Source organism: Dipodomys merriami, unplaced genomic scaffold (genome assembly GCF_024711535.1).
Source record: "Dipodomys merriami isolate MVZ:Mamm:240054 unplaced genomic scaffold, mDipMer1.0.p SCAF_274, whole genome shotgun sequence".
Taxonomy (NCBI): Eukaryota; Metazoa; Chordata; class Mammalia; order Rodentia; family Heteromyidae; genus Dipodomys; species Dipodomys merriami.
Window position 1 is genome coordinate 8,482 of NW_027204204.1, and position 27,376 is coordinate 35,857.

General features: G+C 43.9%; 1 protein-coding gene across 1 annotated transcript in view; it reads right to left on the reverse strand.

The window, feature by feature from the left end:
* Positions 1-12,604: 12,604 nt before the first annotated feature.
* The window catches only part of LOC138837693 (sin3 histone deacetylase corepressor complex component SDS3-like), a 30,913-nt gene continuing 16,141 nt past the window's right edge, over positions 12,605-27,376 (reverse strand). Inside the window, exons 8-12 of the mRNA XM_070036634.1 lie at positions 27,057-27,118; positions 26,902-26,923; positions 24,884-24,989; positions 18,332-18,416; positions 12,605-15,665 (exon numbers count right to left, since the gene is read on the reverse strand). Of these exons, the coding sequence (XP_069892735.1) occupies positions 15,567-15,665; positions 18,332-18,416; positions 24,884-24,989; positions 26,902-26,923; positions 27,057-27,118 (374 nt within the window). The 3' untranslated portion in view covers positions 12,605-15,566. The remainder of the gene's footprint in view (positions 15,666-18,331; positions 18,417-24,883; positions 24,990-26,901; positions 26,924-27,056; positions 27,119-27,376) is intronic.

Sequence of the window (27,376 nt, forward strand, 5' to 3'; positions counted from 1 at the left end):
TATTGACTTTTCCTGTGTATGGTGATGGCTTCCTGCAGATGTCCTTGGGTTATAGGATGGGCCAGAACATCTAAGACTTGATGCTCCCAATAGTGATTCTCAACCAATCACCAACAGGGATTGGTCAACAGACACTCCCTACTTGGGAGGCAGCTCTGAGCTGTTCTCTATCGTGTACTTTGAGACCATTCTATCCTGTATGGTTGTCACTTGTCACGCGGAGTTACAGAGTCCTTGAAATGTGCCTATTCCCAATGGAGACATGTAAAATAAAAACGTATCAGTTAGAGCTGGACATATATATATATATATATATATATATATATATATATATATACATGCATGCATATATACATACACACATATATGCTATACATATATGTATATATAAGGTCAGGTGTGTGGTTCATGACTGTAATCCCAGCAGATGGATCACAAGGCCAACCTGGGCCACATAAGGAGATTCTATCTCCAGAAAAACAAAAACCAAGCCAGGCACTGGTGTCTCACGCCTGTAATCCTAGCCACTCAGGAGCCTGAGATCTGAGAATCGCAGTTCAAAGCCAGCCCAGGCAGGAAAGTCTATGACTCATCTCCAATTAACCACCAGAAAACTGGAAGTGGTGCTGTGGCTCAAAGTGGCAAAAACCGACTAAAAAAAGGAAAAACCCAATATAGCATATCTCATATCTCATGTATATTCTTATATTGATGACACATTGAAAGAATAGTCTGGATGTACACCAACACAGAAGACTAAATTCCAGGTTTTCATAACATGTGGTGGGCATGATTGTCAACCAAGTGTGTAGTAATGAAAGGCAGGAGAAGTGATACTCATACAAAGAAGTGTGGGCCTGGAAGGGTCTTTCTACTCCACCTCACAAGATCTAACTGCCATCTAGTTTTCTGCCAAAGAACCATCAAGAAGTGTGAAGCTGAAGATCTTAGATTCAAGGACTGACTTGGGGTCTGAGATAGGCCATGTATTTCATTTTGTGGGAAGTACACTTTGCATTGCACTGTGTATGGGGGGGTGGGGAGCATACTAGACCTGGTTCTCCTGTTTCATTTATTCTCCTTGCAAACAAAGCCAGCCCAGGCAGCAGTGGGGAGGAAGTGACAGACATAGCAGTTTCAGATAACCCAAACAAAGCCTGCCATCCACAAAGAGACCAAGGGCTCTAGCCTTCCCATCAGCACTGCGTTCCCTGAGAGATGAGTTGTGTAGCCACAAGAGGTGAACATGTCTTCAGTTTCACCAACTACTCAACCGCCCCACCCTGGGCACTGGTGGTATTGCAGTGCAGGAAGCAAAGAGTGAATGATTTGAAGCTTTCAAGAGGAAGAAACACAACTCCCCTCACCTTCCGGTCCTTAAAAATAAACAAACCAAAGAAATAATCACAAACAAAACCATTCACATGTCCTGAGAACTAACATTTTGACAGAATTGGCCATTCTTTCTTTCATTAGTCCCCTTTCTAAAAGTGACGGTCAGACATTTAAAAAGCTTCTGACAGGTGCCAGTGGCTCATGCCTGTAATCCTAACTACTCAGGAGGCTGGAATCTAAGGATTTTGGTTCTAAGCCAGTGTGGGAAGACAAATCCAAGAGATCCTTAGTTCCAGTTGCCCAGCAAAATGCCAGAAGTGGAGCTGTGGCTCAAGTGGTAGAGCACCAACCTTGAACACAAAAGCTAAAGTACAGGGCCCAAACCCTGAGTTCAAACTTGAATTATCAGAAGAAAAAAAAAAAAACCACTGTTGATGTCCACAGCATACAGAATCACCTGATGACCTAACAATGTATTTCTCAGACTGTATCATCATTGTTAAGTACCACATGACCATTTATGTTTCCCTAGGCAATGATCAAAGTCAAAATTGGCCATGAGGTGCTGTCCATGGTGCTGAAATGCTACTCTGGAAGCCCAACTGGGCTTTATTCCCCATTAGGCCATAACCTTCTAGTATTTTTTATTTTATTTTATTTTTACCTTTGCTCTGTAGGTGGAGATCACAGCCTATACTGATGCATGTGTGTGTTTAAAAAGAAAAGAGCATTTCTTTCATTTCTGCTTATTTCAAACTGCCCAAGCCCTGGTCTAAAGGGACATTCCTTTAGAATACAGAAGATCAAGAAATTAAGGGTTTCATGAATCCACTTCAAATGCTGTTCAGGCTCATTTCATCTTGTTGGTTCTGTCCTTTCTTAGGTCCTGCTGTAATCTCTCATGCTTGGATGTACAAGTCCAAGTTCAAAGTCCCACAAGGACAAAAGGCTAAAGTCAGTTATGAAAAGGGGGCATTTTGAGAGTAACTGACATGGCTCCAACATGGCGGGGGGCGAGGGACAACGACCATGACACAGGCCATATCTGTCGACAGGAGAGCAAGAGCTCTGTCCAGAGAGAGAGGCTCCCAGTCAGACTAGCCTAGTTTTTCAATGTTACCTGATGACTTAGGAGAAGCTCACACCTCTCTCCATGTAAAACTCTTTCAAATGAATTCCATTTCTTAAAATTCATAATTCAAGACAAAGAAAATATCTCTGGTTTGACGTCCTAGCCACAGAATGGCACTTTTTTTGAAAATCCTCTATGAATACAAATCCTCATGCTTGAGATCCCATTCACATCCTCACTAGAATTAGGAGTCATAAAAAACAGGTGAGCTTTCCACTGCAGATGGGGATGTAGAGGTACATTAAATAAGATCTAAGATTTCAAATGCACTGGAGTTGAGAAAGCAACCCCAAAGATCTGTTACCAAGGACATGAAATGAACACCAAATAGTAGCCAATTCACCAGCATGAACTTGGAGAAGAAATTCACTATAGGAAGACAATAACAAGTATCATGGATAGAGAATAGTACGTGCATGAATGGGAGGGGTGCTCTGTAAATGTCTATTGTAGGACCTGCTGGGTCATGTCAACTCAGCCTTATGTCATGGTGGCTTGTCATAGTGGTGGCATAAAGTATTTCTTAATCCTCACAACTCTGAGTTAGACTATCAAGAGCTTACCAGATGTGTGGTGGTTTCTCAACCTCAGTTTCTTCATCCTCAAAAACAATCAATAGTTAACCTAATAATCCACAATAATACATATGTGGACATGAGCATATACATGACATACAGGTGGAAAATGATCACCTGAGGAAATCTGCACCACCATTCAAATGAACCTTTCTTTATTCAAGTAGGTGTGCATGTATATACAAATTTGGATATAGGGAAAGATATGCACAGCTGCTGCTTCTGTAGCACAACCAGACACAAATAATACACTCTTTACTTAGACCTAAAATGGTTGTATCTGTGCTGGACATGTGCAGACTTCTTTCTTGTCATTATTCTCTAAACAATGACATTATAGCTATTCATAACATTTACATATCAGGTAAATAAGGAGCTTGAGCATCTGTGGATTGTTATACTTGGGGCCTAGAACCAGTTCTCTAAAGATGTTGATAGAAAAGTTACTAATACTTATATAATGCCCATTGTTCTAATTATTGAACAGATTACTACACTGCTAAGTCAGGAGGATGTTACAGAAACAGACAAGTTTTGATAATTATTATATATTATAATAATATATGATAACATATTATCATATAGTATTATTATTATTATTGAAAGATCACAAGCTTTGGAATCCATCCAAATTGAGATGGAATCTAGTTCAACCACCTACCAGCCCAATAACCCACTAATCTACTTAAAAGTCTTTATTTAATAATACTTATCCTTTTGTAGGGTTGCTACAAAATTAAAAATAATAATTGAGTACTTACCAATGCCAGGCACAAAGCCAAGCAGCTCGCTTACTTTTTTCTGAGCTGTGAAGCTCAAGTCTGTTCATTCAATTTACCTACAGTGCTTGGCACTGCCTAGGCTATAGAAAGTGCTCAATAAATAGTGTGGAGTGTAGTTACCTAACACATCTCAGTGGAAACAGGGAACTTAACATTGCTCAGGAGGCCTTATGAGTATAATTGAGCAAAGAAGGCTGGACTGAAATATAATAAGTGGGTTAGTAAAGGAATTCAGCATACATGGACAAAATGATAGGTAGTCATTTAGAGCCAAAAACATTGACTGACCATTTAAAGCCAGATTAGGAAATGTTTTCTCTAAAGAAGCAGACAGCAAGTCTTTGCAGAGGCCAGCATCCTCTGTCACGGCTGCTCAGCTTTGCCCTTCTAGGAGAAAAATCACCATAGACTATGCTCAGCACAATGGGCCTGGTGATGTCTCAATAAAACTTTATTTACAAAAACAAGTGGTAGGCCAGACTTGGCCCGTGGGCTGTGATCTGCTGACTTTTACTTTAGAATTCACCAGATGTAACCACATCAATGTAAAGTGAGCAATTCAGTTCAAGAAAGCTCTTAACCTGGAATTTAAAACTCAGGACAAGCATGGGATTTGGGAAACCAGAACAAAATTACTAAGATAATTTTTATGTTATGATACACAAAACGAATGCACACACATGCACACACACAAACACCTCTTCCCTATTCTGGAGAGACCATGAATACATCAATACTGGCTAAAGTAACATGTTCAACTGAGGCTGGTGATGAATGCCACTGGCAGATTTGGCCTCTGTACTCCATCTACTGTGCTTCTCACCTCCCAGGCAATTGCTAGTGGCTACCAGGAACAGGAAGGAAAAGGAGTCTGAGATCTCATATCTGAAGTAGAGAGAAGATGGGCCATGATTGATTGGTAATGTCTGCCACAGGTGCAGTGGGGATAGTAGTGATAAGGGTGCTACCCAATTGCCAATTCCTTGCACTGCAAGAGGTCAGGTGGCAAATAAACGGAATAATTCCTTACCCTAAATAAGTTGTTTAACACTAAATATAATTACCTTCAAGATGGGAAGACCTTAGTCCATGTTCTGAATATTAATTTAATCTCACTAGTAATGGACATGCCAAATTTCCCCAAATTTTTATCACAGTGCAACAGGGGGTTGGACTAGGTCACCTCTGAATATTCCTCTAAGCTCTGTGTAGGACTCTGATTTATCAAGATGCTGCATTGTACTCTCACAGCTGTGTTCCAGGTGGCTTAGCCTTTCCAACAGCTTGGCTTTGAAATAGTCATGAATATTTAAATGTACTTTAGGCTAAACATTTTTCATACTTCTCAATTCACCCACGGTCCAAAGGTAAGTTTGGGTTGTAAGAAGCTCATTTTCTGAGATAGCTGTTTGTTCCACATATATGCAGTTAAACCCACAGGCACTGTGTTAGATACACACATTCAGATCCTTCAAGGTCCATGTGTGTAAATCCCTTCTCTTAAATCTTGACACTCCACTGTGAAACTTGTCTGTAGTTAAAAGCCACTGACATAACTTCAGGCTCAAATCCGTGGCTTTGCAATAAGTATTTTCAATGCTTCAGTGAGTATGATCAAAGTAGATTATACGCATGTATAAAAATATCATAATGAAGCACATTATTTTGTAGAATTAATATGTGCTGATAAAAAAAAATTAAGCCTGCCTACTATCATCCTAGCTACTCCAGAAAATGAGATAGAAGGATGGTGGTTCAAAGGTAGCCTGGGAAGGAAAGTCTGTGAAACTCATCTCCAATTACTCACCAAAAGCTAGAAGTGGAGCAATGACTCAAGTGGTAGAACGCCAGCCTTGAGCAAAGATAGTTAAAGGATAGTGCCTACGCTCTGAGTTCAAGCTGTAATACTGGCCCATACAAGTACACACACACACACACACACACACACACACACACACACACACACACAGAATATTGACCTAAACAAGGTAATTAAAGAACAATGGGAGAATGGGGAATGCCCTTCACAGGTGGAACAGAATAGGTAACGCCTAGAACTGAACCGAGCTTTTCTAATAAAGACCATTTGGACATAGATGTTCAAACACTAAAATAATCAGCTAAATGAGGTGAAATCATCTCTGAGAATGGAAAAAAGGAGATAACAGGTGGGTTACTATTTTTTTTTGTGTGGCCAGCTCTGGGGATCCCTTTGTGCCTCTATTACTTTGTCCTAGCAAGAGGTTACCACATTGCATTGAGGGGTAAGTAGACTGTAGCCAGCCACTCGAATATTCAGTGAGCATTTAATGGGCACCTACAGTACACTGGAGTGCAGCATATGGGAGTTCAGACTTGGAGACAAAAGAAGATCCTGTGAGCCAGGGGATGGGATCTGAAGGTGACTGGACACTGGAACATCTTGTCTTCAGTGAGTCAGTTTGCAGCTAGTGGTTTCTGTTGGCCTTCCCTGGGTGAGGAAACTTTGGAAGGTTGCCAGGGCTTAGTTGCAAGGCATGATGGGACCTGAGCTGGTGGGCCTGAATTCTCACAACCCCTGGGACAACTATCACTCAGCCTGACTTGATAGCAGTGTGGGTTCCTTTTTTTTTTTTTTTTGTTTTTTTTTGTCAGTTGTAGGGCTTGAACTCAGGGGGGCCTGGGCACTGTCCCTGAGCCTCTTTGTGCTCAAGGCTAGCACTCTACCACTTGAGCCACAGCGCCACTTCTGGTTTTTCAGTGCTTAACTGGAGATAATAATCTCACGAGGACTTTTCTGCCCTGGCTGGCTAGGGCAGATCTCAGCCTCCTGAGTGGCTAGGATTAAAGGTGTACGCCAGCAGTGCCTAGCTCTGTGGTTCCATTTTTAAATCTCCCCAATGACCTGGGGCTTGTTTCAAGCCTGATACTCGTTTGTGCCCCTTTGAACACAATCCCATTTTATCCTGTTACTATTCCCACTTCTTAAATGAGGAGCCAGAAGCCCAGAGAGGTTTTGTGAGTGCCTAAGATCATACAGCTATGTAAGCGGTAGAGTTGAAGTTCAAAGCCACCTCTCAAGCCCCTCTATGTAGGTACTCTGGCAAGACTAGGATTTTTCTCCATTTTGAGGAATGTAAGAACTCAGTTCAAGATTCTGCTCTAGCATTGGTCAGCTGTGAGATCAGGCAAGCTCATTCCTTGTTGGGGTAAAACATGGAGGTTGATTCAGATGACAATAATGCATCCTTTGGGCTTTCACAACATATATGAGGATGTGGGGGAGCCAAGGGGAAAGTTAAGTCATGGATGGTAAATAAATGGAAATCCTTGGTCCACAGCAGACAGAAGCAAATACCTTCCCTTATCAAGCCTCAATTTCCTTATCTGTAAAATGGTACTCATTAAGACATAGAGTAAGTCCGGTGCCGGTGGCTCACACCTGTAATGCTAGCTACTCAGGAGACTGAGATCTGAGGATCTTGGTTCCAAGCCAGCCAGGGCAGAAAAGTCCCTATGAGACTCTTATCTCTAATTAACCACCAAAAAAAAAAAAAACACAACTAGAAGTGGCACTGTGGCTCACAGTGGTAGAACGCTATACTTGAGCAAAAAAAGCTCAGGGATAGCACCCAAGCCCTGAATTCAATTCTCACAACCAAAATACAAGCAAACAAAACCCAGACATAGGGTAGCATGGGATAAATAAGCAATATACAAAAACAGCACCTTCCCCAGGTATACAGTCAGTGCTCAATAAAGAGCCGTTGGTCATTCCTGGTACTAATGCACTTTACAGGGCTCTACTACTGGTGGAGCAACCATTTTTGAGAGAAGAGGCGCAATCAGTGTAGAAGAAAGCGAGTCAAACCAAACGGCTATCTAACAGGAATGTGTGCTGTTTCCCTTTATTGGTTTTACATGCGAGTTAGTTTGTGAGTACTTTCAGGAGCATGTAAGTGTGAAATTGGAAAGCGCTACTGCAGGACTGCCATGAGCCACTGCACTAGCGATATAAAAGGGAGGCGGGAGGGGAATGGGTGGACTGGGGAGAGAAAAAAAGGAAGGCAGGAAGGTAAGTACAATGGAAGGACAAAGGTACTAGCGGGGAGTAAACTGACTTTCAGGTTCAAAGTTCATTCACCCAACTATACTGCTACACACACACACACACACACACACACAGTCCCACTCAGCTGTGCAGTAAGTAGTCACATACCTGTAATCCTAATTACTCAGGAGGTAGAGATCTGAAAATTACAGTTCCTGGGCAGTGAAGTCCATGAGATCCTTTATCTCCAATTAACCAGGAGAAAGCTGGAAGTGGAAGAGTAGCTCAAGTGGAAGAGTGCCAGCCATGAGCAAAAAAGCTAAAGGTCAGTGCCCAGTCCCTGAGCTCAAGCCCCAGTACTAACACACACACACACACACACACACACACACACACACACACACACACACACACACACACACACACACACACACACACACACACACACACACACACACACACACACACACACACACGACTGCTCACTCATCAAGCCATTTCTTCTGCATAGTTCTCCCAATCCTAGCTCTTGATGTTGCTCTTAAGCAGCCTGCTGATTTCGGAATCTTCCCGACCCAAAAGAACCTCAAACACTTTCTAAGATGTCAAATTCAATAAATGTCACTTGGGTCAAGTGCAATAACTAATTCATTCCTCAAGCTCATAATTGACCATTGCAAGTAGAAGAAAGCATCTCAAACAACTGATTGCAGGGGTCCTAAAATGATCATGGAAAGGAATCCCTGTCTTGTCTGGGATTAGAGCAGAGTTTTCTAGGATCCTCTAGGGTGGGGATTCTGCTCCTAGGATAATGGAGACAATAAAGACATACTAAGGAGTTGCATCCCAAATACCACTTTGAAATGTATTGTCCACAATAAATCAAGCCCTCAGCTTTATGGAGAAGGCACAATTGTCCTCTCCTTATGGAAGAGGAAGCCTGCCTGGGCTGGTGAGGTTCTTGGGATGCAAGACTTGCAATATGAAAGTCTCCCTAACAGCAAAACACATCGAAACTTTAAGTAAAGGCCCCAGGGTTGAAGAGTGGCTGGATCATGACCCAGGGTTCCATCACCTCCTCTGTAGGAACAACAGAGGCTGAGAAGAAACCACAGAGCCACCAATGGGCCAAAGACATCAGATGGGAAATGCCATGTGCATCACAGCACAGAGCTGGGTGCTATTGGCCCTACCTAGCAGGGGTATTGCCTGTTACCAGCGTATGCCCTCAGTTGAGTGGTTTGACATTGCTGTTGTTTTATCAAAATGAACAGTAAATCAGGGTTGGCAAATAAATGGGAGTCCCTCATCCACAGCAGACAAAACTGGCTAAGTCATTTTCCTGCTGTGCTTGCACTTGGACTTCATAACCCTTCCCCGCTCGGTCCCTTGCACAATCACAACCCCCTCTGCAGGAGCTGAATCTTCAGCATGATCTCTAAAGCTTTCTGAAATTGTTCTGGTCCCTTAGGATCTGGCATTCAGAACAGCATCCAAGTACAGATAGTAGACAAACAGCATCAGCAGCCACGGGGACAGTCTCTGCAGACTGAGCAGACACTGCCTTCAGCCCTGAGCTATGCACACATCACAGAACAGCATGGTGAAGGTGGCCGCGGACTAGCATCCCAGATTGCCATTTACTAGCTCCTGTGATCCTGGCAAAATTACTTAAGCTGTTTCTCTATGTCTTCAACTACAAAATTAGGAAGTACAATGGTACCTAGCCAAAGGATTGTTACAAGGGTTGGATTCATTCATATAGGCAAAATACTTGGCACATAGCTGTTAAGACCTTCTCTTGCTTGTGACAAAAAAAGGGGTGTTGTTATCTAGGATCCCGGCTTCAGCCCATTATGGCAGGGGAAGGGGCATGGTGGAGCAGCTCACATTATGGCAGAAAGGAAGCAGAGTGAAACCACACAAAGGAGGGGCTAGGACAACATTCAGAGCCAGAGACCACGCTCCTAACAACCTTCCTCCAGTCAGACCTCACCTCTCACACATCCACCCCCTCAAAACTTTTAAGCCATCAGTGGATTAAACCGTTCATTAGGTTAGAGCACTCTGATCTAATCATCTCTGGGAGCATCCTGGCATACCCTGAAGTTTGTTTTACAAATCTCTTAGGCCTCTCTCAATCCACTAAGGTGGGCAATCAAGACTTAACCAATCACACATAGTAGGTGCTTATATGTGCTACTACTGAGATTGTCACACACACACACACACACACACACACACACACACACACACACACACACACACACACGAGGGGGTAATTAATAGGCATTCAAATTGGGAGCCACAGAAATTATGATATCCAAAGCTAAGCTGGTTAGAATATTTGTTTATGGAGAGAACTGATGGGTAAATAGAGGGGCTAATCTTATCAGATGCTAGTCTTATCAGCTACAGAGAGGGGCTTGCTAGCCTGGAGTGTCCTCTGACTTCCGCTCTGCAGTGATCTGTGCTGCAGATCCCACAGGGCTGGGAACACTGCTTTGGAAAGGCTCTGGGCTATCATTTATTTTAACCCCTTGCCTGTCCCACAGCATTTAGAGGCAAATACCGACAGACCCAAGGCCACCCTACAGAAGAAACAGAACACACTGCCAAGTCTCCAGCTGCTGAGAAATCAAGGGCAGAATCATTAAGATTCTAGTTGCTGGCCTTCCCATATTTTATAGATCTGAATCTTCTTTGAAATAAAAGATTAGAGATTAAAGAAAATGGGTAAAGGGATTAAGCATCTCGTTTCTGATGCTGTGTCTCATCTACTTTCTCTCTCCTAGTAAGCCTCCTGAACACAAACATACCTACTCTTTTTCTCTTAATAATCAGTGGCAGTGTGTGTGTGTGGGGGGGGGGGGGGGTAAGGGATCTATTCTGGAAAAGACCTAAATTCCTGTAGCTAATGTAGATCTCACATTATATCCAAAATGTGAAATCGTGACTATGCTTCATTCTGTCTAGTGCCCTTCCCCACCCCCCGTTTTTGTTTTTGTTTTTTGTAGGTTGTAGGGCCTAAATTCTGGGCCTGGGCGCTGTCCCTCAGCTCTTCAGCGCAAGGCTAGTGCTCTACCACTAGAGCCACAGCACCACTTCCAGCTTTTTCTGCTTATGTGGTGCTGAGGATTCGAACCCCGGGCCTCATGCATGCAAGGCCAGCCCTCTACCACTGAGCCACCTTCCCAGCCCTTTCCATTTTTTGTTGTTGAGGTAAGGTCTTACTACATAACCCAAGCTGGGCCCGAAAATGTGGGACCCTTCTGCCTCAGCCTCCCAAGTAGGTAGGATTATCTGGCTATACAGGCCCCAAAATGAGGATCTGGTACATACGAAGTGCTCAGGACAAGGTGGGTCTGATTCCCATTAAGAGCAAGCCTCCTTTTTCTTGGAAACAAGCAGGAGTCTGTGAGGCTTGAACTCTTGTTTAGCCACACCTACTCTCCAATCCCTCATCAGTTCCAGGTACCTGGCTCTTCTAGATCTGTGAAAGAAACCATGTGATAATTAACCTTCCATTACTGTAACAAAGTATCTGTGAGAACTTAAAGACTTGAGGGGCTGAAAATGTGGCTTAGTGGTAGACAGCTTGCCTAGCATGCATGAAGCCCTGTGTTTGATCCCTTAGTTCCACATAAACAGAAAAAGTCAGAAGTGGAGATGTGGCTCAAGTGGTTGAGTGCTAGCCTTGTGCAAAAGCAACTCAGGGGGAGTGCCCAGGCCCTGAGTTCAAGCCCCAGAACTGGCAAAAAAAAGCTTGAAAGTTCAGGTTCAAACGTTTTATAGCTTGAGGTCAGCTGCTTTTTGGTGCTGCATTCCATCAGAACCGGAAGCTCTGGTAGAACAAGCTGCTCACCGGGCAGAGGGCAGGAAGCAGGGCTGGGCCAGCCCTGGGATGGATGCCCTTCCAGCACACACACAACTCCCAACTGCACCCCAGCTGGGCACTAAGCCACCATCATGAGTATTTGGGGAACATTCCAGACATAGCTACAGCAATTCTAGGAGGAAAAGAAAACTAGTTGGGGAGAGATCTTAAAAGAAGCCGGGGGCAGGGGGGGGCGGGGGGGGGGGAATCCTTCTAATATCACTTTGATCCAGGTACTAAGTGACAGGAATGAACTCACCTTGGGACATTCTATCAATGTCAGCTCAGGTCTGTGCACTTTCTCTGCTTGTAGGCACCACTGCTCCCCACTGCCCTAATGTGTAACACAGACATCGAGCTGCGCCCGCCCCGCATCATCACGGCTGGACTGGGTAGGCCCAGGAGGGAGGGCCGTGTGTCAGCAAGGGCAGCCTTGTCCTCAACCCAGGGATGGCTGTGCTCTCAAGACCAAGAGAACCACCTCACAATGCACGCCAGACAAAAACAGGATGAGTCCCGAGTTTACTTTCTCTTCTCCACTGCCAATTACATTTCCACATTGTTCACTAGATTCTTTCATCATCTCCAACAATTACACAGCGCATTACCTTTGCAACTGCTCTTTATAAACCTAGGGGATTGAGTATTAGGCTTTCAGGCATGCTACTCTATCTGACTCTACCCTGGTAATGAGCCCATGTCTAGTCCACGCCTCCCTCTCCCCCAGCTTCATCAATGAAAGAAAACCCAACCTCATTCCATCACTTATCAAGTCAATGGAGACAACAAGCCTTGGATTGTTTCTCTTGGAAAGTTTATTTAAAACAAACAAACAAACAAAAACCCTATTCTTTTTTACAATTTACATTCACCTTTTGAGACATTTAATGGTAACAAGCCTAAAATGTATAAAAAGCTCACCAGCTGCTTGAAATGGCTGCAGATTTACCAGGTTCTGGCATTAAAATGGTTCAGACTCTTTGGAAAAACTGGTGATGCACTCAATACTGAGATTTCAAATTCCCAGATAAAGACAAAATTTTTAAATAAGGAGGAAATTACTTAGCAAAAAATTCAAGGCTTAAAAGAAAAATACTGTAGATAAGAAGATTCCCCACCCCCACACCAAGTCAGGTTAAAAAAAAGCCGTGACCCTTACCCCAACCCTGCCCCTCCTTATTTCACTTAGAAAAGCCACCCCGCACTGACACAGGACCTCCTACACAAATTCATGAGGCTCCATTCATAGATCAGTGGTGAGGATCTTACCCAGTCAGAAGTTCAAAAAGAAAACTTTTAAGGTAGGTAGTTAAAACATCCAAAACACTGGCATAAAAATGAATAGAAATGCCCTGGCATTGTACAGCTACAGAAACCGGTCTGCAAACTGTTCACAAAGACCCTGGCTTGAGAGAGGACACACAACATCCCCAACGAACACTGGATGTGGTACTTGGAGGCATGGCTCACAGAAAATGTGTGCATGTTTTTTGGCAGTACTGGGATTTGAACTCAGGGACCTGAACCTTGTTAGACAAGGGATCTAACTTGTGCCATGCCCTTCATCTTTTTTTTTTTTTTTTTTTTTGCTTTCTTTCTTTAATAGGGTCTTAACGTTTTTGCCCAGGCCAGCCTGGACAGTGATGCTATTATGTATGCCTCCTATGTAGCTGGGTGACAGATACATGCCATTACTCACAGCTTTACTGATTGTGATGGAGTTTAACTTCTGCCCAGACTGGCCTTACCCCACCGCTCTCCAACTCGAGGAGCTAGGATTCCAGTCACACCAACCAACCAGCAGGTTCTTGATCAGACTTGTCTGGACTGATTTTTCCAAATGCCCCCTTGCTTGACACAGTTGAATCTGGGGCTTCACCTGATTTGAAGGCTTACTGCAAGGGTTCTCACCTTGTGGGGTGAGAACAGCCCCCTAGCCTCTTCTCCTCTAGGAGTCTGTCTGAATTCCCTCCAGCTGTGTTCCATCCCTCACAGACAACCACCATATCCACTCACAGGCCTCTCCTCTTGGCTGCTGTATTCCTACCTCAAGGTGAGGGAATTCACTGTGGTTTGTCCTGAGTCTGCATTTCCCCTCCTCTTACTGGGTCACAACTGAGGCTTCTGAGGGTACTGAGAGGGCGGCAGTGGCCACACCCCAGCCTTCAGGCCGAGGGTGACTTCACCAAAACACAAAGCTGCACTCAGACACGTGAGGAACAGAAGGCAACATGCCACTGCTTTACCGCAGACCCTCTGACCGTGGATGGGACCCTAGCCACAACACACTTTAATGTACTGTGTGGGAAGACAAGGGAGGTGACAGGTTGAAATCTCTCTTAAAACCTCAGATGGCAAAACATACTAAACATATTTAACTAAGTTCTCACTGCAGCACCCTGGCAAGCAACATTACATACGCCAGTGGCAAGAGACATCCTCAATCACAGCCTGGGCCACCAAGCACTGTCAAGAGGGAAGGAGCCTCTGCTTACCACGGTCATGGTGCACTGTGGTAAACATGGTAACAATGGGGGAGGGGCAGGGAAGAAATAGAATGAACACCTAGACAACTTCTGATAAACAACATCATTTATCCTGCCAACACCAGGGAGAAAATGAAAGAATAAATTAAAATGAAAACCTATCTGTACAAGTCTTTACCCAATCAGAAAGGTCTGGTCTCTGTGGAAGCCAGAACTCAGGAGTCAGCAATTCACTTGTCACCACAACTTGCTGTAGGCTATGTACAACACAGACAACAATGGCATCCAAGGGCCTGACCAAAGGGAATACTACAAGGACGTCCTAAGGTGCCCAGAGAGGTACTAACAGTTGTGTGACAACAGATTCTTTATCCTCTAGCTGCATCCTGTCATGTGCAGAGCCCTATCTCCCAGTGAATTATGTGTCCGACAGAAAGACACCCAGCCATGGCATCAGCATCAGTGACCCTGACTTATAAAGGAGTCTACAGATCCCCAACTACTGCACTACCAGCCTCGCTGCCCCACTAACTAGAGCATACGTAGACTCTTGGTCCGAGGTATGCAACATTTCTAGCTATCTGGAACTGGGGAGAGGAAAGAATTACAAATGAAAACTGGAAATTACTGCCTCTTGTTCTAGCCTGAGGAGGAGCAGACATGTTTGAATAAATCACGTGCATTAAATAATATTTAAAATATGGTAACTTCAGCATGTTAGGGATACAAAATGTCAGCTCCCCAGTCCCAATTACTTGGATGCACAGTCTCCGGACAGCCAGTGGCATATATGGCACGTGCTAGCTGTTACACAAGCATTTGTTTCTCTGAGAAGGCCAAGAGCCAGGAAAACCAATCTCCTTCTGCCTGGTCCTTTGCCCCAGGCTTCTGGGGCCACAGTGAGTAGGGCCCAACAAGGGAAGGAGATGTGTGATGCACTCATCAGATGCAAACAGGGAAATACACTGATCAGTGGATTCCTTCCTGCTCGTCTTCATGATAGAAAGACCTAAGGGTAAGGAAAACAGCTCTCCCTTCAAGCTCAAGGTTTGAACAAAAAGTCAAAGTATAAGTACAAAATAAAGAAATACAAATAACGTAAATCAAACCCCCAAGTACTCCTGACAGTAAGGGTCTCGTGGTGCCTGACATCTGAAGGAGGCCGAGGCAGGGAGGAGTGGCAGGGACGGAAGTGGCCAGCCACAGCCTGCCTGGCAGGATCCGCAAGTGTCCTCCATTCCAAGGAAGTAGCTATTCCCGGTAAGTTAAGAATTTTCTATTAAGAAAACAAACCAAAAATGAAAAGCACTCCAGAAAAAGGGTCTGGGGAGAAGAGACGCTGCAGAAAGTCAAGCCGCTGACCGCCGGCGGATCACAAAGAGCCCGCGCTGAAGCTGGCCCAGGTAGATCCTCATCTTGGTGCTGTCGCTGGTCTTTCTCACCCAGATCTGTGGGGGCAGCAGAGGGAACAAGATGAGAGAGGCTCAACACTGATAGGCAAATTGCCCAGACAGGAGAGTATCTACATGGGCCAGGTATGACCAGAAAGCGGGTCCCCTTTGCCTGGACAGCCTGTCTCCACAAGACACTCTAAAGGCTCACTGCTGCAGGAAAAAGATGTGAGCCTGCACCTGCTCTCCCATCCTTCCTTCCCACATCCCTGATGAGACAACAGGCAGCACAGAGATCTAGAGACATACTTATGAACATCAACTTTCCAATCAAATCTGGGAATAGGTTCCTTTCCTCAAGGAACTTCCAAGTCACACAGCCTTTTAATACTGTGGCAGTTGCCCTCCCCACGTCTCCCACCAAAAGAGCTGATGCTGATGGGAGTTGAAGGCCTATAGGCTCAGCCTTCCTCCCCACCACAAATGGACAGGCGGCTCAGACACACCCTTCTGCAGAGCAGAGTACACCAGGCAGCACAGGACTGCCAGAGTCAACAAGCACACCAGCAAGTAGCATCCTAGGCCAGGACTGGAGTGCAGGGTTCCACCATACCCCAGACACTATGCTGTGTACCGGGCAGCACTATCAAGTATGGAGTATGGACTACCTGTCATGGTCTGCCCTGCTCTACAGAAGAGGTCAAGGTCAGCAAGGCCACAGCTCTTTGTGTCCATGTGGTGCTGGTACCTGACATCCAAGTCCCTTGCTCCTCCCCCCCCAAAGCATGCCTGACTCACCTGCTCTCTGTAACAGGCTGCAAGGAGAATGTTGTAAAAGGGCTGGAAACTTATATAAACACGCTTCCAGAAACATCTCCTCTTCCCAACTCAGTTTTTGGGTTTTACAAAAGCTTATTCTCAGTTTCATCTCCATTTCTTTTATGTGATTATTTAGCAAAAGAGACTTAAAAAGTCAACAACAGTGGTTTAAAAATGACACAAGGGTTGGGCACTTCTCACTTCTGTAATCCTACTCAGGATGCTGAGATCTGAGGATCAGAGTTTGAAGCTAGTCTGAGTAAGAAAGTCCATAAAATCCTTATCTCCAAAAAACTAGATCCAAAAAGCGATGAAAGTAAAGCTGTGGCTCAAGTACTAGAGTGCTTCTTAAGCAAAAGGAATTCATGGACAGCACGTAGGTCCTGAGTATAAGCCCCAGGACTAGGACTGGCATGTGCGTACACACACACACACACACACCAAGTTAAGGAACACACACACACAGACACACAGACAGACACACACACACACACACACACACACACACACACACACACACACACACACACACACACACACACACACACACACACACACGTTAAGGATCTCACATGAAGATAAGCCTCTGAAAGCCTTAAAGATCCATGTTAAAACTGAAGACTAACCCATAGATAGGCCAAATCAGGAAGTCACCAGCAGTGCTGGGGCCTCTACCGTTGAAGAGTCTAAGACCATCAGCCCTTCCTCCTCACACCGATTCATACTGCATCATGACAATCTGCAATGGGGTGCCAGGACTGGATATGCGTGTCTGATTTCCTTGAGGTGTCATACAGGAAAATAATGGTTCTGAAGCTGAGACTACAAAGTCACATGGCTTTGTGAAGCAGTACCCACAGCCAGGTACTGGCACTCCATCATGAAAACGCAGTACACCTCCTTGCTGAGGACACTAGGTGTTTCTGTGGGGTCCCTCTTGGTTCTGGCTTGGCTGGAGGAGACTCACAGATCCGGAACTCAGGGAATAATGTCATTTGTCTCCAAGGCTCTCTGTAACTTTTAAGTAAACAACCAATTTGCAAACTAGTCACATTTGAGGGCATTTTCAATTCAGGAAGCTGGGAGACTACAAGAGGCTTAAGTTATTTCATAATCCAGTTTCATTAGATTTACTGCTCACTGGCACGAATAACTTACCGAGGGAGACACATAAAAATCAATTTCTTTGCAGACATTTGTGAACTGATAAAAAGATCCAGTCAGTCCAGCTACTGAAGTTTTAAACTTTTAACTCCTAACAATGCAAGTTAGACATTGCTGACATCCTCATGGTGAAGGGGCCAACCAGTGGAGAACTCACAGCCCAGGGACCTCACTGGCTGCTAGAACTCTGAGCAACTTGACAACAGGCCCCAGACTGCAGGAGGACCAGGAGACCAAGCCCCAGAGGCACGAACCCAGCAGTTCATGGTTCACAGCCAGCACAGGATACATAGGGTCAGAAAGGGAGCAGACAAGGAGTCAATGCTGGTTGGACCAGCACCTATTTACCAAGCACTTATTCAGTGCGGGACCTTGTACCAAATACAGCATTAAATCCTCACAGCAAGAAGCAAGCCTGATAGTACTCAGGGACATGCTAAGAGAAAGAGTGTGTTCCACAGGGGAACTCCTCCCTCAGCAAGAGGTGACTGCACAGACTCAGTCAAGCCTTCTAAGTCTCTCTGGCTCCCACATCAGTGACTGCATCAGGAGTTCACCAAGACTCAGCATGGATGGCCTGCAAGCAAATGCAGGGACTTTCAGGCTGGCCGTGAGTGCCTCCAGGGTAACTCACAGAAGACACGACCTACTTCCTCAGTGACACTTTACTTCAGGGCTGTCCTACTTCTCACACTTCACAGGGCACATCTTGCTTTCCACAGAGGATATTTGGTTCCTACCTCATTGGCTCCAACGGAGCTGATCACACAGCTCAGTTTCTGGTTGTCCTTTGACTCCAAATAGATGGCCTGGCTCTTGTGGTACCTGCCAGAAACACAGATGCAAAACTAGTAAGAACATAACCAGACAAAACAAACACCGCCGCCGCCATCACAATAATATAATTAATCAAGAGCAAGCATCTGGATTTCAGGGAGTTGAATTTAAAGGCCTCTGTCCTTGGATTAGATGACCTCAAATCTTGTAGGTCTGCAACTTAAATTTCTAGGCCCCTCTACAAAGGGGAAGGCAGAGCTGAGACCAAGGGAAGGGTTGGAAAGCTCTATCTTCTGTATTTGGACCATATGACCCAGTTCAAAACATGAATTGAAAATGTTAAAGTAACATTCTCTGATCCACTTTTCCACAGAAAAAGGAAGACTGAGCCAAAGCTCAGTGGGACAAAAGGATGAGAGAGCAGCTGATGGAGGACACAAGCCGGGAAGATCAGCTGGCCAATGCTGCCAGCCCTGGACAAGGCCAGTCCCAGTCCAATCAAGAAGATGACCTTTGGTCATTCTGGCTACACAGATCTCTAAATTCATATAAAGCATCTTACTATCAGTTCTCTGGTAGAAGGAGGCAGATTCTGCTCTGCAGGTATAACAAGATGACAGAGTGCTAAGAGTCCCAACAAAGGAAGTAATTCTCTCCCACAGCAAGGATTTTGCAGTCTAGGTTATAAGCACTCTTAACCTGTTACCTAGGAGCAGAGAACTTAGGGCTCCATGTCAACTCTCTTCTTGAAAACAATCATGAAAGTAATTAGAATGGTGAGACCTGTTTAGATCAAAGCTCTCTAGTTTGCTTTTAGCAAACTGGGTCAGAAAGCCTTGGTGTCCCACAGTGTGTGAGGAAACACTAAACCAGATCACAGCAACTCGCTAACTCTTTCTATGGTGACTGGAAATTATTCAAGAGAAACAAAACAAAATGCAACCTGTCTCAACTCATTCTGATTCTGCCTAAATACTTTTAAAAAGCAAGCTGATGGGCTTGATACAGAAGTGCATGATTAGCAGGAAGCATACTCAATATAGAACTAGGTGGAGAAGAAAACCTATGTCCACTATGTTCCCATGAAATTTTGAAGACACAATGAAATTTTGCTAACATGCTAAGATGAAACTAAAAATGGTAAACTAAAAGTAGTATTCTTTTTATTACATACCTTTCATTTTTCTTATTACTTATATAGAGAAAAAAAAATACAGCCCAGGGCCTAACATGCATGAAATCCCTGGGTTCGATTCCTCAGTACCACATACACAGAAAAAGCCAGAAGTGGTGCTGTGGCTGAAATGGTAGAGTGCTAGCCTTGAGCAAAAGAAGCTCAGGAACAGGGCCCAGGCCCTGAGTTCAAGCTCCATGACTGGCAAAAAAAAAAAAATAAGCCGAATGTGGTGGGGGGTACGCCTGTGATCTTGGCACTCAGAAGACTGAAACAGAAGGATAAGACTGGAGCCAGCCAGGGCTGTTACAGAGTGAGAATCTTTTAAAAAGAGAGAGAGGAGTAAATAATACCTTCTTATAAGTTATGATATTGGAAAACACTAAGTATGGGGTAAAAAGAAAACTTAGTATCGCAAAGTCAAAGAAAACAGGTGACTCACACCTGTACTATTAGCTATTCAGGAGCTTGGTATCTGGAGGATTAGGTGGAAGCCAGCCTAGGCAGAATAGTCCTATGGACTCCATCTCTAATCAACTAATAAAAGATGAACTAGAGGCATGGTTCAAGTAACAGAGCACCAGCCAAGTAAGCACAAGGCCCTGAGTTCAAGCCCAATTATTGCCACAAAATCAAGGGAAGAGGTGACACTGTCCAGAAAGAAATGTACTCTTGGGCTGGGAAGGTGGCTCAGTGGTAGAGCACTTGCCTGGCAAGAAATGTACTCTTGCTGAGCACTGATGGCTCACGCCTGTAATCCTAGTTACTCAGAAGGTTGAGATATGACCTTTGAGCAAAAAGAGCTCAGGGACAGCACCGAGGCCCTGAGTTCAAGCCCCAGGATAAAAGAGGAAAAGAAAAAAAAAAGAAATGTACTCTTTACCTGACTTATGTAACTGTAACCCCTCTGTACATCACCTTTAATAATAATTTTAAAAATTAAGAAAAAAATAGAATCCTGCCAAATAATTCTTATAAGGTATATTTTCCTTCAACTGTGCTTAGAACAAACACTCAAACCCAACCCACTTGGCTGACTACCAGTAAACATCAGGAGTAACCGCGGGCCCCTGAGCTACCACCTCTGGTATCTCACCACACAGTTGCACATGGCTGGCCTCAGTGTCCACCATGGCTCCGCATGCTCCTCAAAGCAACCAACTCCCAAGCCAAGTGATGCCCAAGAATCCAGGGCTTCCCCCATCCCTCTGCCCCCCCCCCCGCCCCAATTCTCATGCACAACACACTGATCTTGGGGGACCATTCTCCTGGGAAAACAATTCAATTACTTTTTTTTTTTTTTTTTTTGGTCAGTCATGGGGCTTGAACTCTGGGCCTGGGCGCTGTCCCTGAGCTCTTCTGCTCAAGGCGAGTGCTCTACTACTTGAGCCACAGCACCACTTCCAAGTTATTTGAATTCTCTGATAAGTACTCAAATGTGGGCTTTATATGATAGAAAGTATATGACAACCTTAACATAGCAAGTTAAAGTTCAATTCCTAAAGAAAATTAAGGGAAAAGTAATTCAAAACATATTTAGAAACCAAGGGGGAAAAAAACACTCAAAAGCAACATCAATAGACCTAATTTAGAAAAAATGTGCACCATCTTTCTTTTTTGCAAATTAACCTGTTTTACAAGCTCTGATTCAGCTGCTGAAGAAAAGCATTATAAACAGCCTCGAGAAGGAGCTGTAAATGTCAAATTGACTTTATTACTAATGGAAATTCTGACCTGGGAATCCCTACAATTAAGCTCTTAATGCTGTGGGCCTCATTGTTAAACCCAATGAACTAGAATGACTATTCCTTTGGAAGGAAGCAATTTCTTTAGAAGGTAAGTTCAAAAGTGGGGCAAGGAAGGAGGAGATGTAATTGTGTTTTGTATCCTACTGGGAACCCTAAAATTAACACTTCATTTGCCAAAACATGAATCCACATAACAGCTCTAGAACCTCCAGGCAACACTGTTCCAACAGCAGCTGAGAGATGGAGGGTTAAATCTACTAAACAAGTGAAGCACTTCACTTTTGATTCACATTAGCAAAGAAGAAGAAGAAAAAAAAACGATCTACCAGCATCATCAGTTAACTTTGTTATTTTAAAATATCAGCTACTTTCACGGTATTTTCTGAGAGGTCATTAGTCCAAATCAAACTATGAGGAAAGCTTGAGGCATGATGGGGGGAGGGGAAGCTTTAAAAGCAGACAAGCTGGGCAGAGGAAGATGCTTATCTTTCAAAATGAAATGTAGCTGAGGAAGTGTTCACCCCAATTTTGCTGAAGTCATTTAAAACTCAATGAAACATGGTTTGCCAAAAATACTGTTCTACCAAAATACTATGCTACTGGAAGGAGAAAGTGACTCGGCTGATCTCTCAGCCACAGGCCATGTCTCCCAAACAGAGAAACATGAGGACTCCCAAGTGACAAACACAGCCAACCTCAGGACCTTTGAGGGACAGTCCTGCACAGGGGAAAGCATCCCCTGCTGTAAGGACCAGGGAGCACCTCTTGCTACTCACTGAGAGTCTTGATTGCCAAACCCAAGGAAATACAACAGAAAGCCACATTTTAAAAATACATTAAAAATAGAATAAGCAACTTGAAATGCACTGAAATGCTGTTTATATAGACATTCTTTTTTAAATGTATTCTCTAGCATCAGAAAGATGGTGAACATTTTGACCGCTTTGTTTACATTATGAAGCATCCATCACTGTGGATCCTTTCTTTAAGGAACCAGGACTTTTGATTTTTCTGCATTTTCGCCCTCAAGACACGTCTCATAAAATCTAAGGACTGAGTCTAGAAAGAGGAAGATCTGAAGCAATGCAATCACAAAATGAACATCATTTGAAATATCACATGGCTTTGAGATGCACAGATCCGTAAAAATGTTAGTTATAAATCTCACCATTTTCAAAACGGTTCTTATATGTGGGCTTGATCTTTAAAGGTTATTTGGTTTTCATTATTAGAAACATTTTTCATCTTAGTTTGCTCCCCTTGTGTTGAGCAGCTCAGGCCTGCCACCTAGTGGTGGTAGGTTCTGATAAGCAACGTTAAAACAACACTAAAAAGCAACCCAACAAGAGTGGTAGAGGTCACCCCTGTTAGGCTTACACAACACAAAAAAAGCCTCTTCCATCTTCTGCACAAGGAAGTCAATGAAAATTAGTAAGTGAAAATGGTTGATTTCAGGCATGACTAGATCACTTTCTGACAAGAACACAGCCTATGGATCTGTAAGCTCCACTGAAAACATTTAGAAAAAAATGTGTTCATACTATTGACTTTTTTTTCTTGTAATAAGAAAAATAGGTATAATACCAACTTACATTGCATGGGTTATTGTAAGTAACCTAAAGACAACACAGAATTGTACAGGAAGGTGTCCTTAGGTTAAATGCAATTGGATTTTGCTAGGTGAGGGACAGGGGCCTGGAACTTATTCCTCATGGATACTGAGGGATCACAGTGGCTCACACCTTAGCTTCAGATACTTGGGAGGTAGAGACCAGGAAGATCTCGGCTTAAAGGCTAGTGTAAAAAAATTACCTAACAAGATTCCATCTCAACAAAAGCTGGGTATAATGGTCTATATCTGAAATCTCAGGTAGGTGGGAGACACAGGAGGGTAAAACAGACAACAATAAACTAAACGCAAAAAGGGCTGGAGGTGCCGGGCGCTGGTGGCTCACGCCTATAATCCTAGCTACTCAGGAGGCTGAGATCTGAGGATCTCGGTTCAAAGCCAGCCCAGGCAGGAAAGTCTGTGAAACTCTTATCTCCAATAAACCACCAGAAAACCAGAAGTGGCACTGTGGCTCAAGTGGTAGAGCACTCGCCTTGATCTGAAGAGCTGAGGGACAGCGCTCAGGCCCAGAGTTCAAGCCCCATGACTGACAAAAAAAAAAGGGGGGGGGGGCTGGAGGAAAAAAGGGCTGGAGGTGCGGCTCAAAGGGTAGAGAGCACTTGTATGTCAAGCGTTCAAATCCCAGACCCTTCACATGCATACACTCACATACATATGCACACACATGCACACAGATACATGCAAACAAACAAACATGCATAAATAAGGTAACCAACTGACATAATGTAACTAACATAAACCTCAAAAAAGCCAAAATAACCATCACCCTAATTTTGGAACTTTTCACTACATAAAAATATTGAAAAACTTAAAAGATTATTATATGCAATAAATTAGAGACCATACAGTAACCCAGAAAAACAGCCTCGTGTAACTAAATGGAAAGGCAGGCTTAACCATGTGTCCCATTTCCAAAGTTTGCCTGCACAGGGATAAATAAAGACAATGCTGAACCAGGGCTCAAAGAGCTGTGGCAGGACCCAGGGTGATTTGGTATCTACCAAAGAGAACATCTAAGATGAAAGGCAATGTTTGCTTAATGAATATACAGACAAGTTTTAGGGCTCTTTACTATACTTTCACCATTCTCTCCAATGATAAAATGCTGCCAGTCTGAGAGTTTCAGTGTTCAAAGCTAAACTAATCATGCCTAAGGTTAGTTTCCAAGTTTTCTGGAACACTTCCGCAGTGGGATGGCACATGAGAAAGAGAACAGCTGGCAAATACAGAACTCCTCCTCACATTAGAACCTGCAATATGTACAACTGCAGGACCCACGGGGACAGAGCAGGAAAGAAACTCATTTATCTTAATTAGCACAATCTTCCCCTGAATGGACTTGACCACAAAATCCTTTTATCTGCAGAATGCCAAATAAGTTTAGTGCACAGAAGAGGAGTTAAGAGAAACAGGGCAGGTCCTGGTCCTGCTGGCAAGGGCACCCATGAAAGCGGCACAGAGAAGGGGCAGGCTACCATCCAAAGGATGTTCTTGAGGAAGCTTGGCTTTCAAAGACCTAACAGAGGTATTCATAAACTGCTGACGTGTAGTACTCAGAGTTCCCAATGATCTCAGCATTTGAGAAGCAGAGGAAGGATGATGACAAGTTTGAGGCCAGCCTGGACTATATAATGAGACTTTGTCTCCAAAATAAAACGAAAATTAAGTTAGGGCTAGGATTGTAGGTCAGGGGTAAAACACTTGCCTAGCATGTGCAAGATCCTCAGTTAAATAGATGGGAGGTGGGGGGAGGAAGAATGATCTGAAATAACCATCACAGTGGACTCTACTAAGAGGTTCTTCTGAGACTATTAAGAATAGGCAGTGAGGGAAGAAAAAAAAAAACCTTTGGGGTTAGAGACATGGTCAGATGATAGAACACCATCAGTAAGCAAAAGGGTCAAATACCAAGTTCAAGTTCCATTCTCAGACAAAAATAAAGGACTGTTTTCTCATAACTTACCATCTTTTATCATAATATAGTTTGCCATCTTCTATTCGAGCCTCAAATCTCTGGGCTGGAGACTCCGTGGGTGTGGCAGGCAGGTGTTCGGGGGAGGATGGGGATGCTGGAGACACCAGAAAGACACTTCAGTGACTGAGCATTTTATAAACTTGTGAGCCCATCAGCCAACATGCTTTAATCAAACATTGCCAGGGTGGCAATGTTAAAGACCACCAAGCCATTACTCGAGTAATGCACAGAATCAGGACAGAATTTTTTTTTTAAGCAGTGGGGTCTCATATGCTGCCCAGGTGGGGTGTCAGATGTTCATAGACGAAATCCTATGACTCATCAGATGTGCAACTGAACAGTCCCTCAGCATACTGATCAGCATACTGATGCTGAACTCAATGTGGACACCCAATCTGCCCTGTGCACCACAAAATTCCTCATCATTACATGTTACCTGATCCACAAAACCATGAGGTAAGCACTGAACAGAAGAGAAACCTGAGGCCAGGGAGGTAAAGGGCAAATGTGCAGATGTACAAGGTTACTATGAGTAGGAGGAAAATCCCATGACCATGAGGACTCAAAACGGATCAAGAAAAAAATATATTTCTTAAAAAGAAATTATGTTGGGCACTGGTGGCTCACACTACCAACTACTCAGGCGAAACTCATCACCAATAAACTACTCAGAAAAAGCCAGAAGTGATGCTGTGGCTCAAGTGGTAGCAGCTCAGGGACAGCACCCAGGCCCAGAATTCAAGCCTCAGGACCAGAGGGGGAAAACAAATCATTCTTGTCCTTTTCTGTGGACCACAGGCACCACAGGAGGGAGAATTGTGTCCTCAGTAGGAGAGGGTTCGGTGAAGTAATCATAGTGCTCAGAACCAAAGACATTTCCAGCTCAGAATGCTAATTTGCAACGAGAATTGCCTCAGGTCCACAAAGTGCAAGTCAGCGCAGCCTGTGGCATTAGCAAGGGCAGGCCAGGAAATGCCACTAGAGCACTAACGCCAAGGCCTTAACCAGAACACAAGTCATGCTGAACAATTCCCAGTTCTCACCTTCAAAGCTGATGCCAGGGCTGGGAAGGTGGCTCAGTGGTAGAGCACTTGCCTTGCATGCCTGAGGCCCTGGGTTCGATTCCTCAGCACCACATAAGCAAAAAAAAAAAAGAAAGAAAGAAAAGAAAAAAGCCGGAAGTGGCGTTGTGGCTCAAGTGGTAGAGCGCTAGCCTTGAGCTGAAGAGCTGAGGAACAGTGCCCAGGCCCCATGACCGGACCAAAAAAAAAAAAAAAACTGATGCCAATGAACTCGAGGAAACTTGTAACAATCACTATCTGGGGATAATGGTACAGACCCTATAATGCTAGCACTTGAGAGGCTGAGGCAAGAAGATTTTGAGTTCAAGACCAGCCTAGCTAAACAGTAAGACTGACAAAAAGAAAAGGAGAGAGAAGAGAAAAGAAGAGAAGAGAAGAGAAGCCCAACACTGGTGGCTCATGGTGGTAATTCTACTTACTCAGGAAGCTGAGATCTAAGGATCATGATTCAAAGCCAGCCCAGATAAGACTCATCTCCAATTAAACACCAAAAAGAAGTGGCACTGTGGCTCAAGTGGTAGAGCGCTTGCCTTGAGCTGAAGAGCGCAGGGATAGCGTCCAAGCCCAGAGTTCAAGCCCCACGACCAAAATTAAAAAAAAAAAAAAAAAAAAAGCAAAAAGCAAGTGAAACTATGACTCAAATGACAGAGCACTAGCCTTGAGCACAAAAGCTCGGGGACAGCAACCATGACCTCAGTTCAAGCCCCAATACTAAGTATCAAAAAAAGGAGGGTGGGTAATCTATAATAAATCCCACAGAAATGACAGCGTGTATGGTTCTCTTCTGTTTCTGTGATGCCTGTTTTGGGGCATATAACACACACTTTACTTTTCAAAACTGCCACAATTCCCTGGCAGGTATTCACATGTTTTCCCAACAATGTGATACAAAGACTGCAAATGCCAGTAACATCATGCACTTACCTGGTCTCTTGGGTGACTTAAGCTGTAAGAAGAACAACAGAAAATCATTTCAGATGCAACTTCCAGTGTCAGGTACGGATGATTTAACAAGTTACACAAGCCTGGTGCAAGAGAGCACCAGGTGAATTCCAGGAATCTGAAAAGCCAAGCCATACCTTATTTAACGTCCTCAGATCCTCCATGATCTGCTCGTCTGTTAACAAGTAGTTTAGCTGAGGTGTGAAGAGTTAAAGGAAGCTGCCTGAGAAGTTGTTCCCCAGAATCAGAAATCAACACAATAGGAAAATCTGTCCTTTAGAACTGACGGTGCCAAACGATTTTTAGTATAACTGATAATGATGCTACATGATGTTTTTAAAGTAACAATTTGTTTTTTCTACTAAATATCATGGTCAACCAGCATATAAAAGAATTTTGTTAGGTAGCTATAACAACAGTAACAGCATAGCAAACTAAAACAACTTAGCTCTGAATT